General features: G+C 36.4%; 1 protein-coding gene across 7 annotated transcripts in view; it reads left to right on the top strand.

Moving 5' to 3' along the window:
- ZBTB44 (zinc finger and BTB domain containing 44) overlaps nucleotides 1-13791 on the top strand; it is a 67336-nt gene that overhangs the window by 28403 nt on the left and 25142 nt on the right. For all 7 annotated transcript variants that reach the window (XR_012028874.1, XM_072822727.1, XM_072822724.1 and 4 more), the window contains one exon: nucleotides 9984-11057. Coding sequence is in view for 6 of the 7 variants with exons in the window: in XM_072822727.1 (XP_072678828.1) it covers nucleotides 10040-11057 (1018 nt within the window). In the remaining variant the exon portion in view is untranslated. The remainder of the gene's footprint in view (nucleotides 1-9983; nucleotides 11058-13791) is intronic.

Genomic DNA, 13791 nt, shown 5'->3' with positions numbered 1-13791 from the left:
GGGGGCACTGGGTGACTTAGCAGTTGAGCATCTGCCTTTGGCTCAGGTCATGATCCTGGAGTCCTGGGATCAAGTTCCACATCAGGCTTCCTGCAGGGAGCCTGCTTCTCTCTCTGCTTGTGTCCCTGCCTCTGTCTCTGTCTCTCATGAATAAATCAGTAAAATCTTTAAATAAAAATTATAAATACTATGAATAATGAACCATCAAAAATGAAATTAAGAATATAGTTCCATTCACAACAAAAAGAATACTTAGAAACTTAAACAAAGGAAATGTAAAACTTACAAAATATTTTGAAAGAAATTAAAGATGGTCTAAATAAACAGAAAAATAGCCCTTGTGTATGGATTGGAAGGTAAAGATGTAAATACTCCCCAAACTGATCTACAAATTAAGCACAATCCCAATATCCCATCTGACTTTTTGTAGGAATTGACGACCTGATTCTAAAATTCACATTTTATAGTTGTGAGGAACCCAAAATAAGTAAAGCAATACTGAAAAAGAACAAATTCAGAAGACTCATCCTTCCTGATTTCAAATTAACTACAAAGCAGCAGTAACCAAACCTGGCATAAGGGTAGACATTGAGCTTTGACTTCACACCATATATAAATAAATAACTAAAACAAAGACCTAATTGTAAGAAAAAAAAATTATAAAAACCTGTAGAAGAGGGGTATCTGGGTGGCTCAGTCAGGTAAGCATCCAACTCTTGATTTTTTTTCTTTTTATTGAAGTTCAATTTGCCAGCATATAGTATAACACCCAGTGCTCATCCCATCAAGTGCCCTCTTCAGTGCCCATCACCCAGTTACCCCATCCCCCCACCCGCCTCCCCTACCACTCTTGATTTCAGCTGGGGTCATGATCTCAGGATTGTAAGGTTGAGCCTCACTTCAGTCTCCTCAAGATTCTTCCTCTCCCTTGACCCCTCCCCCTGCTCGCATACACACACTCTATCTCTAAGCATAAATAAAATCTTTAAAAAATAAAACAAAACCCTCTGGAAGAAAACAGGGGTAAATACTCAAAATGTTAGATTTGGCAAAGGATTCTCAAATATGACACCAAAAGCCCAAGCAACAAAAGGAAAAAATATGTTATACCTGATCAAAATTAAAAATTTTTGTGCGATTGAAAAAAAAAATTTTGTACTTCAAAGGACACTATCAAGAAAGTGAAATGACAGCTCACAGAATGGAAGAAAGTGTTTGTAAACCATATGTCTGATAAGCAGTTTGTAGAACATGTAACAAATTTTGCAGTTCAATAAGATGACATGTAAGCCAGGTAAAAATGGACAGAGCATCTGAATAGACCTTTCTCCAAGGGTTATACAAATAGCCAGTAAGCACAGGAAGAGATGCCTGACATCATTAGTTATCCGGGAAATGCAAATCAAAACCACAATGAAATACCACTTCACACCCACAAGATGGCTAGAATCAAAATGTCAACACTAAAAAAAATCTTCGAATTACACACTTTTAAAGGGGTGATTTATATGGGATGTGAATTATATCTGAAGCTGGTTTATAAAATACATAATCATATTACATATTAAAAATAATTTCTTGATATCAAGTAATCAGTAAAAAATTTCCGATTATCTCAAATTTTTTAATTCATTTCAAATTAGATACTCCTCTACACAGTGATTGATTCATAAAATCTTTTAATCTACAAGTTCCTTATTTTAGTTCCTCTTTTATCTCTTTTTTCCCCTTGCTGTTTATTAGTTTAAAAATTCAAGTCTTGCTGAGTGAAGTAAGTCAATCGGAGAAGGACAAACATTATATGTTCTCATTCATTTGGGGAATATAAATAATAGTGAAAGGGAATATAAGGGAAGGGAGAAGAAATGTGTGGGAAATATCAGAAAGGGAGACAGAACATAAAGACTCCTAACTCTGGGAAACGAACTAGGGGTGGTAGAAGGGGAGGAGGGCGGGGCTGGGAGTGAATGGGTGACGGGCACTGGGAGTTATTCTGTATGTTGGTAAATTGAACACCAATAAAAAATAAATTAAAAAATTTCAAGTCTTTTGTCCTATGAAGTTTCTCACAGTCTAAATTTTGCTGTTTGCATCACAGTGGTGTAAATTAACATGTTTCTGTCACCTCTGTATTTCCTGTGAATTGATAGGGTCTAGAATTTCATTTAGTCTCTTTTGGTATGTCTTACTGCCCTTTTTTTGCCAAGTTATAAACCATTAATGATCAATACCTCTTCATTTGGGGATGGGGGCTTTGCTGCAAAATGGTTATCTTGTACTTCTGATATTCCTTCTTCATTTATTAGCCAGAATATTTCTATGGAGAAAACTTCCTTCATATTGTTTGATTACCCAAAAATACAATTTATTGAAAAGCCAGGATGAATGCTGCCTTCTTTTCTGTTTTTTAAAACCAGTTTTCAAAATAATTATTTGTTTGAATAGCATCTTTTAAAGGTGATAAATTAGCTTTGTTTTTTCTTGGCAATGTCAGATGAACTCATGAATTTTTTTTTTTTTAAGATTCTATTTATTCATGAAAGACACACAGAGAGAGAGGCAGAGACAGAGGCAGAGGGAGAAGCAGGCTCCATGCAGGGAGCCCGATGCAGGACTCGATCTCAGAACTCTGAGATCATGCACGCCCTGAGCCAAAGGCAAACGCTCAACCACTAGGCCAAACAGGCATCCCGTGCTCATGAATTTAAACATGTTTCATGTATTTCAATTTATTGTTCCATTTTTGGCCATCAGGAACCTCCACACATTGACTTGAGTTTTGACGCACTCCTAATAATCTTTGATAGTTTCTTTGCTACCTGGTAAGATGTTCCAGGTGGACATTTACTGCCCTCAAAATGCAATCAGCCATTTCTCTAAGGAGCCATGGTTCCTTTTAATGGGAAATATTTGAAAGCCAGTCTAGGTGCTAGGGATATTCATTGCTTGAAGATTAATTATATTATGAGTTCATACTGATATTTTTTATTCAAATTTAAGACTATAAATTCAAATTGTAACTTTTTCTTTGCCTTTAACCCCTAATAATATAAATAGGCACCAAACCAGATAGAAATTTTATGATGTATATTTATCCATCCAGTATTTCACAGACTTTTTTTGTGTATGTCATGCTAGGTACTGGACAAGATCAAAAGATAAATTAGGTACTATAAAGTGTTTTCACTAAATCCTTCTGCTCTGTCTGCTCTGAGCTTCTCACATCTTGCCTTCAGTCTTCCCCATACATGCTTTAGATGTCTTTAGTTCTAAAAAAAAAAATCAACAGAAGGAGATTTATCAGTGACTTATGTAAGATCCAGTATTTAGTTCCACCCCTAACTTCTTCCCTGAACTCCACATCAGAATGGGTAACTTCATATATAATTTTATGCGAATATTTCTCTCTAAAAATTTTCAAATTATATTACCTAAAACCAAAATATTCTTTCTCTTCGTCATTAATCCCTACCAAAATCATTCTTCCCCTTTCATTCTCTGTCTTGTTTGGTGAAAACACCATCCACTCAGTCACCCCTGTTGGAAACCTAGGGTCAGGTTATTCTCTCCTACCCCTTTTACCCCATCCCTGATAGAAGATCATGCCTAGGTGGTTTTATATCCTAAATTTTTCTTAGATGTATTTTCTCTATCCTCAGTACCACTTAGTTTGATCCTATTTTATCATACACTCATACTGTTGTAATAGCCACCCTCAAATCTACACTCTATATTGCCATCAGAATAACCTATACTACTCCCCAATGGCTACTCACATATTGAATAAGATTTCATTAGGTCCCAATAAAACAAAAAAAGATCTCATTAGGTCCTTAGCATGGCATAAACAAACATAAGTGGCCTTGAGCAGAGTTATTAAAGTCTCAATTTCCTTTGTAAAATCAGATTATTATCATCTTACTTCATGGGTGATAATATATCTACAGCTCCTAATCTTAGCATCTGCTCTGTGGTAGACAGTTACCCAGTACAGGCAACTTCATATATTTCTACCTGGCTATTCCTCTTAGAGGCATCTCAACATCAGTATGTCCCTTTCCTTAACCTTTTCTGTCTTTGGTTTAAGTTAGGATATAGGATGGAAATGAAATTATCTCAGTTCATTTTTCCCATAATTAAAACTTTGTTAGTATCATTGGGAAAGTTAGTGTTCACTTTTAAATGTGGCTGGATATTTAAACGTGCAAATTCTTATTAAATATTGAGTCTTCCCATCTTCCCAAATTACTTGCAAGATTAGCAGTCTTCATCACTTTTTCTTTAATCATATGAGTCAGGCATCTTATTTTATATGCTTATAGCTACTCCATTTGTTTTGTTTTGTTTTGTTAAGATTTTATTTACTTGAGAGAGAGCACGAGCGGGAAGAAGCAGAGTCCTCACTGAGCAGGGAGCCGGACGTGGGGCTCCATCCAGGGATCTCGACCTGAGCCAAAGGCAGACACTTAACTGACTGAGCCACCCAGGCTCCCGAGCTACTCCATTTTAATCCCAAATCCTTGGATAATTTTTATCAGCTAATCTCTATACCAAAATATACATACTCAAGATGTACTCTATATCATGTAAGAAATAGAGTAGACATGAAATTTGATCTCCATTTTACTTATTTCTCACTTTTTCTAGGGCAGTAGTAGCTAACATTTATTGAGTGCTTACTTAATGCCTGGAATTATACTAATTTTAATCTTACTATCTTGAAAGTGTGATTTCCATTATTCCTGTTTTACATACGAGCAAACACACATACAGAGATGAAGTAACTTGATTGAGATTTAATGCCTCACTTGTAATTGGAAGAGTCAGCATCCAAAACCTAAAATTTGTCTAACTTAAACCATTTTTATTTTTATTTATTTATTTGTTTGTTTATTTATTTATTTATTTATTTTTTAAAGATTTATTCATTCATGATAGAGAGAGAGAGGCAGAGATACAGGCAGAGGGAGAAGCAGGCTCCATGCCCGGAGCCCGACATGGAACTCGATCCTAGGACTCCAGGACCGTGCCCTGGGCTAAGGGCAGGCACCAAACCGCTGAGCCACCCAGGGATCCCCGTAACTTAAACCATTCTTAAAATAACAAGGCTATATACCTTATTTGCCAAAAACTTTTCACCCCAACTGCAAAACAACAACATGGGATTTAGCAAGTATTGCTTTCATAAGCAAACATGCTATTTCATCAGTGATTTGGAATAAAAGGTAGGGGTGGGTGGGAAGGAAACTGTTTCTGAATTACTAGTTCACATTGCAAAGTATTACACAAATACATTTTTTTACTTTTAAGTACTGTGTGAATTCTATGTTAGTAATTGGAATTAAGTGATATTTATCTTTATTCAAGAATATTGAATGAGCTCCAAATTAAATATGCATACATGTACATCTAAATCTACACAGGTGGGGAAAGTGAGATGTTTAATAGAATTATGTAATTGATAAAAATTTCAGGCTATACTTTCTAGCTTCTAATCTATATCAATATTATATATGACTTTTTCAAATCATATAATTTCATTGTAAGTTTTGTCACAATGTATGATATTGCAAATTTCCAAAATATATTGATCCATGTAATTTTTTATCGTAGAGTATGTCATGAGACTAAGTTTCCACAGACATGTATTGGGAAATGCTTATAATACATGGAGTACAAGACCTTTCTCGATCAAATCTTCATCTTCCTCTCATCTTCTGCTATATCAGGCTTTGCACCTTAGTTCTTGAACAAGCAGAACTTGTGGAAGCAACTCATAGTCCATTTTATTTTTGTCTTCTCCGTTTAAATGTATTCTGTGGTTAGTTTTTCCTCCAGCTTCTTGAAGGTCAAGTCTTAATAACTTTTCTGGCTACTTTCAGGAAATGAAAGCATTATTTTCAAGAACTAATAAATTTAATTCAGTTAAAGGTTTCCCTCCTTTCCCACTTCAGTTGTACTACAGGTGTTTAGTAAAAAATGAGGTTTTCCTGGCTTCCTTTTTCTTTCTGTTTTTGGCCTCTTTGGCCTTTTATTCCTCTTCTTTTGCTAACTATGGTTTCTGGTCCCTCCAGGATTGAGAGAGGCAAGGCTTGAGTAAGAAGAAAAGGTCTTTAATACTAGTAAAAGGAGCAGCAGCAACAGCTAATGTTTATATAATGTTTATTTTGTGCTAAGTACTCCACTTTACGTATAGTAGATCAGTTAATCCTCACAAGGCTCTGGGGTAGGTTCTGTTCTCCCTCTTTTACTGTTGAAGAAGGTAAGGCACAGTTTCATGACGTGGCCTAAGGTCACTCAGCTTTATAAACATGAAAAGCAGTACCAGGATGCAAACCCAGCACTCTGTGAAGTCCCGTCTCAACCACTCCTGTGTTGCTTTTATATACTGTGGGAAATGGCAGGCATACTTCCTAGTCTTGGCCAGAGTTTAAATCACACTTGTACCCTTTCGATGTTTTCCAAGTGTGACATACGTTTTCCATAGACCTAAGACAAAGAGCAAACATGTCTCAACCCCTTTCTCTTGCAGGAGAGTAGGAGGGAGTGTGGGATGGGGTTTGGAACTCACAACACACTGATCACTGTCTACAAAAATCCTTTTGTAATATTTAACTCTGAACATTGAAGGTGGGTGTAACTCAAGGTTAAAAAATAGTTTTCCACTACCTTATTGCATAGGTGTCCTTACCACTCAATTTTGGCCAGCAGTATCTGTTTGAACCCTCTACACACCAGGATTGATGGTTTCATTTTAAGACCATGTTGCACATATTCTCCAAATGCTCTTTAATTCCTTCCCTTCGTACCTTTGTTCATGCAGATGGTCCCTGGATTAAGACTCTGTCACTTGCTCTGAATCATCTGCATCAAACCAACACTCTTGATGGCCAGGCTTTTAAAGAAGCTAGTTTACTGTGGTGCAGCAGAGAAAGAAAAACATTATAGATAGTCCTTCCATTTTCTTCTTTTTCATCTCATTCCTGTGAGGGAAATCAGCAAATATGTTGAACAGTGGTTTGCTCAAACCAACTTTAACTGCCTAGTGTGTTGTGATTACTTGTCTTTGGGAAGGGTATATGAAGAGATTTATATTTGAACTCATCTCTGATAATGATCAAGATAGTGATTTCAGTGCCTTTACCTGGCTGTCTTGGCACAGGGCTTTATGTCTTTTATCCTTTCTGTTGTGTTATCCCAGATTGATCATTTTGTCTTCCCATATTAGAATATTCAGTGACCTTATATTTATTCTGCTAGAAGTCCTTAAGTTTTTTTTTCCTTTTTCCCCTCTATATACACATTTATCTGCATAGAACATTCAAAGGGATGTTTATCTAATGGATTGTTTGTTTGAGCATGTCTTCTGCATGTTCACATTTTTTTTAAGATTTTATTAATTAGAGAGAGCCAGCGAGTATGAGCAAGGTAGAGAAGGGCAGAGGGAGAGGGAGAAGCAGACTCCCCACTGAGCAGGGAGCCAGACACAGGGCACCATTCCAGTATCATGACCTGAGCCGAAGGCAGACGCTTAACCAACTGAGCCATCCAGATGCCTCTTTACTTTAAAAAAAAAATTGTTTTAACTCCAGTATAGTTAGCATACAATGTTATTTTAGTTTCAAGTGCATGCTCACATGTAGAATGTAGTACGGCACCCTTTAACAATTTGCCAGTACATACATTGCCCAGGGAGGCACATGAGGATGGTGAACACTGGCTGAGATTATGTGTGATCCCATGATAACCTGGAACTCCTTTCTGCTTTATTACCTGGCAGAGTTTCTTCTTTCGTTAGGCCCTATGCTCTATGATGCCTCCTCTACCTTGTACATTCAGAATTAATTATTTCATTCATTGCTTTCACATAGCACAGCTGCACATTTTGTAGTCTCGGTTAGGAACATGTCTTTTTCATAAGGACTGTAAGCTTATTTAGGTCAAGAACAATTACTTGTACTTGTGTTCTTCCCTTCACATAATAAAGTGCCTCACATTGGGTGAATCCACTGTTAAATTTTCAATAATTTAAGCAAAATCAGTTATAATTTGACTGTTAGAAAACTTGATTCAGTCATACTAATACTTGTGCCCAAAACAAGGGACAAGGGAGGTAAAAAATAGTGAAGTTAAATCCTACTGTACCTATCATATTTCATGCATAGGCATACTAGACCTGGGAACTAGTATTAAAGGAACATTGAAAAGTAGAGGTGGTTAAGAGAAAGGATGTTAATCAGATTTTAAGGAGCACTTAAAGGGATTAGGGATGTTTAACTTAAAGGGAAGAAACCATAGGAAAGAGTGGCATGTGATTGCCATCTTAAATTTTTGAAGGCAAAAAAAAAAAAAAAAAAGCTTTTGAAGGCTTTTTTAAGGGGAAAGAAAAAGTAGACCTACTCTGTATGACTTTAAAGTTTGAACCCAGAGTACCTGAAACCCCAGTGTTGTAGCAGTATGCTGGGTGGGTTTTCTTTGTTTTTGTTTTTTAAGATTTTATCTATTTATTCATGAGAGAGAGAGAGAGGCAGAGAGACACAGGCAGAGGGAGAAGCAGGCTCCACGCAGGGAGCCCGACATGGGACTCGATTCCAGGACTCCAGAATCATGCCCTGGGCCAAAGGCAGGCGCTTAACCACTGAGCCACCCAGGGATCCCCATGCTGGGGTTTTTAAAGAAAAAAAAATTTGCTTAATGTGCAAAAAAAAAAAAAAAAAAAAAAAAAATACCCCTACTCCTACCAAAGACCTCATATTCTCTTGCTCCTTGTGTGTGATGTGGATACAAATACTCTTTCATCACATTTTTCATCAAATTGTAATAGCTTCTAAGTATTTCTCCAAAGTGGATTTGTTTTATACTTATTTCAGTACTCACAATAAAAAAGTTATTTACACAGATAAAATAATTGACATATATAGTTGTATTTTTTTTACACTGGAAAAGTACTGTGATCTAAGTCAGAAGACCCAGATCATAGCTTTGGTTGTCATTCATTAGTCATGTAACTTTTGTATCTAATGGATTCGCTTTCTTATCTTAATATTAAGAGACTAATATGAGCCTCCCCGACTTCACATGGAGAGTGTAAAAAGAGGTTAGGAGAAAAGTACTATAAAAACTGAAGCATTTTTAGATGTGCTAATTTAAAACTATTTGAGAATGTCAGTTTCTTATATTTTTAGTAAACGTGAAATCTGATAAAGGCAAACTGACTTCTTTTTTAAGGGAAAATCCATTCAGTTGATTGATTACTAACCATTATTTAATAAGTTTATTTCCAGACAGTTTGTCGCATTGTATTAGGAACATAAACAACAACTGCTTTCATTTGTTGAGCATTCACAAAGCACCAGGACTGTGCTAAGCATTACTATCTGTATTGTTTTGTTTAATCCTTTAACAACCGTGGAGGAATTGTTGAGGAAAGAATCCAGGCCTATCACATTCTAAAACTTGAAATCATAACTGCCTATATTTAATCATTTTATATTCTAAAGGAAGCAGCATTGAGATGAAGAGGGCGGGCTGTGGAGCCAGCCTGTCTGGATTTGAACTCACCTGGGTCTGCAACTTAATAACTTCCTGACTTTAGCAAAATAGTTAACCCTTTTCTGTTAAACAAGGATAATAATGTATTTATTGACAATAAAATCAGCTAAATTGTCAAATGGGAAGCATTTAGGACAGTGTTTGGCACAAAGAGAGCACTCTGTAACTCTATGTAATTGTCCTATACAAACTATTATTTAAAACTATCCAGCTCATTAAAACAGTAGCTCACAGACTCCACTGATTGGAGTGGAGAGTTTGGGGAAATGTAAGGAGAACATATTTTAATATATTCTTTCCCTACCTTGAACTTTCTCACTACCACCCTTCAGCTTTTTTATTTAGCATAGTGGCCACATGAAAATAATGTAAATCACCTTCTGTTTCAACCACTAACCCATCAATTAATGCTTATTTTATGTATTTTTTAGGAAATTTCTGATTCATTTGCATCCTTGAAGAGCATCTGTAGAAGAGGAAGGAAAAGATGGGTGTGAAAACATTTACTCATAGCTCCTCTTCCCACAGCCAGGAAATGCTTGGAAAGCTAAATATGCTGCGAAATGATGGACATTTTTGTGATATCACTATCCGTGTCCAGGACAAAATCTTCCGGGCACATAAGGTGGTACTAGCAGCTTGCAGTGATTTCTTTCGCACCAAACTTGTAGGCCAAGCAGAGGATGAGAACAAGAATGTGTTGGATTTGCACCATGTTACAGTGACTGGCTTCATACCCCTTTTAGAGTATGCTTACACGGCCACTCTGTCAATCAACACAGAGAATATCATTGATGTTCTCGCTGCAGCCAGCTACATGCAGATGTTCAGTGTTGCCAGCACCTGCTCAGAGTTCATGAAGTCCAGCATTTTATGGAATACACCCAACAGCCAACCAGAAAAGAGTCTAGATGCTGGACAAGAGAATAACTCTAACTGCAATTTTACTTCTCGAGATGGAAGTATTTCCCCTGTGTCTTCAGAGTGCAGTGTGGTAGAAAGAACGATTCCTGTCTGCCGAGAATCCCGGAGAAAGCGCAAAAGCTACATTGTTATGTCTCCTGAAAGTCCCGTAAAATGTAGCACGCAAACAAGTTCTCCCCAGGTATTGAATTCTTCAGCTTCCTACTCAGAAAATAGAAATCAACCAGTTGACTCTTCTTTAGCTTTTCCCTGGACATTTCCTTTTGGAATTGATCGAAGGATTCAGCCTGATAAGGTTAAGCAGGCAGAAAATACCCGGACTTTAGAACTACCTGGCCCATCTGAGACAGGTAGAAGAATGGCCGATTATGTGACTTGTGAGAGCACAAAAACTACCTTGCCTCTGGGTACTGAAGAAGATGTCCGGGTCAAGGTAGAAAGGTTAAGTGATGAGGAGGTCCATGAGGAAGTGTCTCAGCCCGTCAGTGTGTCTCAGAGTTCACTGAGTGACCAGCAGACAGTGCCAGGAAGTGAACAAGTCCAAGAAGACCTTCTCATTAGTCCACAGTCTTCCTCTATAGGTATAGTGTCTTCTGCTTTTCATTGTGCTGTAGAGTCCATTTGAGCATTTTTCAGTACTTTTTAGATAAAAGTTTTGTGCTGAAAAAAAAAAAAAAAAAGTTTTGTGATGGATCCTATAAGAAACATGAAAAAGAATAAAACACAATAACTGGATTTTTAAAGATGCTATTAGTACTGTATGTATATATGTGTGTGTGTGTATATATATATATATAATGCATTGGAAAAGAAAGAAAATAGTTGAACAATTTCTGACAGGTCAAAAGCAGATTATGTTATATATGAATTGTGAATTATTTTCAATGCAGAATATACCAGTTTTTAAAAATCCAGTTTGTATTTTATTCTTTGTCAAAATATTTATTGAAAACTTTTACTCTGTGCCAGACATTGGGGATATATGATGAATAAAAGCATAGTCCCTGCTGCCTCTGAGGATTTAATAATCTAATTGAGAAAGCAGATGTGTAAATCAGTGATTAGTACTAGGCTAGAGATACGAACAAAGTATTAAGGGTCACAAACGAAAGAGCAAGTTAGCGCTATATATTTGAGCTGGATTTTAGTAAGTACAAATTTGCTCAGGAGACGAAAGGACTTTTTTGAAAAAGAAAAGCCCAGAGGTATGGAAAACCATTGCATTTTCTGGGAAGCAGCAAATTCAGTTTAAAATGATGTGAATAAACTATGGTAACCTGCAAGTATTGGAAATAATGAGAGAGAAGATAAAATGAGCAATCAAGAGCATATCGTGAAGAGTCTTAAACACTAGTTTTAGTTAGGATTGCATTTAACTGCATAGAACAGATCCCATCATAGTGGCTTAGACCAAACAGGATTTTATTTTTATCCCATACAATGTTTAGAAGTATGAAGTCCAGGACAGATTTTGCGGCTTTACAGTGGCCTAGGTCCCTTGTATATTCATAATCCACCATCTTTAGTTTGTCAGTCTCATTGATACGCTTATGGCTTCATAGTTACAAGAGGTTTGCTTCATCTTTAGTGTCATATTCTAGAAAGCGGCAGTGCTTACTTCAGGAAAGCACAAATGTTCCCAGAAATCCTTAAAAAGCTTCTGCAAGGTTATGTCATGCGGTCTTTCCTAGCCGTAAGGGAATCCAAGAAGATACGTGTATTAGCTGGGTGTATAACTACCTCAAACAGAATTGGAGGAGAATGGGTATTATGTGCAGCTAGCAGAGTCTGCCACAGGCAAGCCACATAAGCTTGAATTTTTATCCTAGTGTAAATACAAATAAGACACTTATAGATATTTAGGAAAATTAATTTGGTATTGGTATGCAAGGGAGTTTGGCTTGGCAGAGACAGTCTCAGAAACCAGTTACAGTAGAGTTGTTTTTATATGAATGAAGATACTTAGAGTAAAACTATAAAGTTATAGATAAGAGACTTATAAAGGAAGAATCATTACTTTCTGATGATGTTGATATATGGAATTGAAGGAATGGTAGGGGTTAGAGAACTCTGACTAGAAAAATAGTGCTAACATTTTATTATATTCATTGATTCTAAGGCATAATTTTTATATTATCTAAATAGAGAGATGTCTTACAATCTTTTACAGTTACTTTTTTTAATGGCACAAAAAATAATGGTAATTACATAATAGATAGGAATCTATTAAATTCAGTTACTATAATATGAAAATCAGTGGAAGAAGGTGGGAACCTAGTTTTAAGAGTAAATCAACAGTCAATTTTTTGTGAACTATGCTTGGGTGATGTGGCAAAAATGTCATGCTAGAAAGCAGTTGAAAAAGCAAGATTGATGAAATCAAAACTGAAGAATAGGGCTTTTCTTTTAGTAGTGACAGATTGAATCTCAACAGGAAAAAATATATGTAAGGGCTAAAACCAAAGAACTGACCCTTGAGAAATACCTGTATTCAGAGAGAAGAAAAGCCAATAAAGAATAATAAGGAGAATTTCTCCAAAAGATCAGAGAACCAGGAATGCTGTATTAACTTTGTTGATTTCTTGAATTTTGACCCACTATAAGAGTTTTTCAGGGTTATCACTACAAAGTGTACTACAAACTGGATGATATAAAATAATAGTTTATTCTCTCTTAGTTCAGAAGGCCAGAAGTCTGAAATCAAGGGTTGTTGTTGTTGGCAGGGCCATGCTCCCTCAGAAAGTTATAGAAAAGGGTTCTTTCTTGCCTCTTCCTAGCTTCTGGCAGTTATTAATACTCTTTGCTATTCCTCAACTTAATAGTTCATCCCTCTGACTTCTGCCGCTGTCTTCATGTGGCCTTCCCTGTGTTTCTGGCTCCAAATCTCCCTTACTCTGTAAGGACACTAGTCCTTGGATCAGGGCCCACCCTACTCAGGATGACCTCATCTTACTTGATTAAATCTGCAAAGACCATGTTTCCAAATAGGGTCACATTCCCACATATTAGGGTCAGGACTTGAACATAGGTTTTTGGGAGACACAGTTCTACCCACAGCACCACAGCACCAACTAAAGATCATATTCCTGAATTCGGGTCAAAATATTTTTCTTTTTTTTTATTTTAATTCCAGTATAATTAACAGATAGTGTTATATTAGTTACAGGTATACAGTATAATGATACAACAACAATTCTGTACCATTACTTAGTGCTCATCATGATAAGTGTGTTTTTCGGTTTCGTCTTTTTTCTTTGCTTATTTTGTTTTGTTTCTTAAATTCCGGATATGAGTGAAATCATATGGTATTTTCTT

The sequence above is a fragment of the Canis lupus genome, chromosome 3 (genome assembly GCF_048164855.1).
Source record: "Canis lupus baileyi chromosome 3, mCanLup2.hap1, whole genome shotgun sequence".
In the NCBI taxonomy this organism is placed as follows: Eukaryota; Metazoa; Chordata; class Mammalia; order Carnivora; family Canidae; genus Canis; species Canis lupus.
The sequence above is the reverse complement of the archived record's forward strand: the minus strand, read 5'-3'. Positions and strand labels throughout refer to the sequence as shown.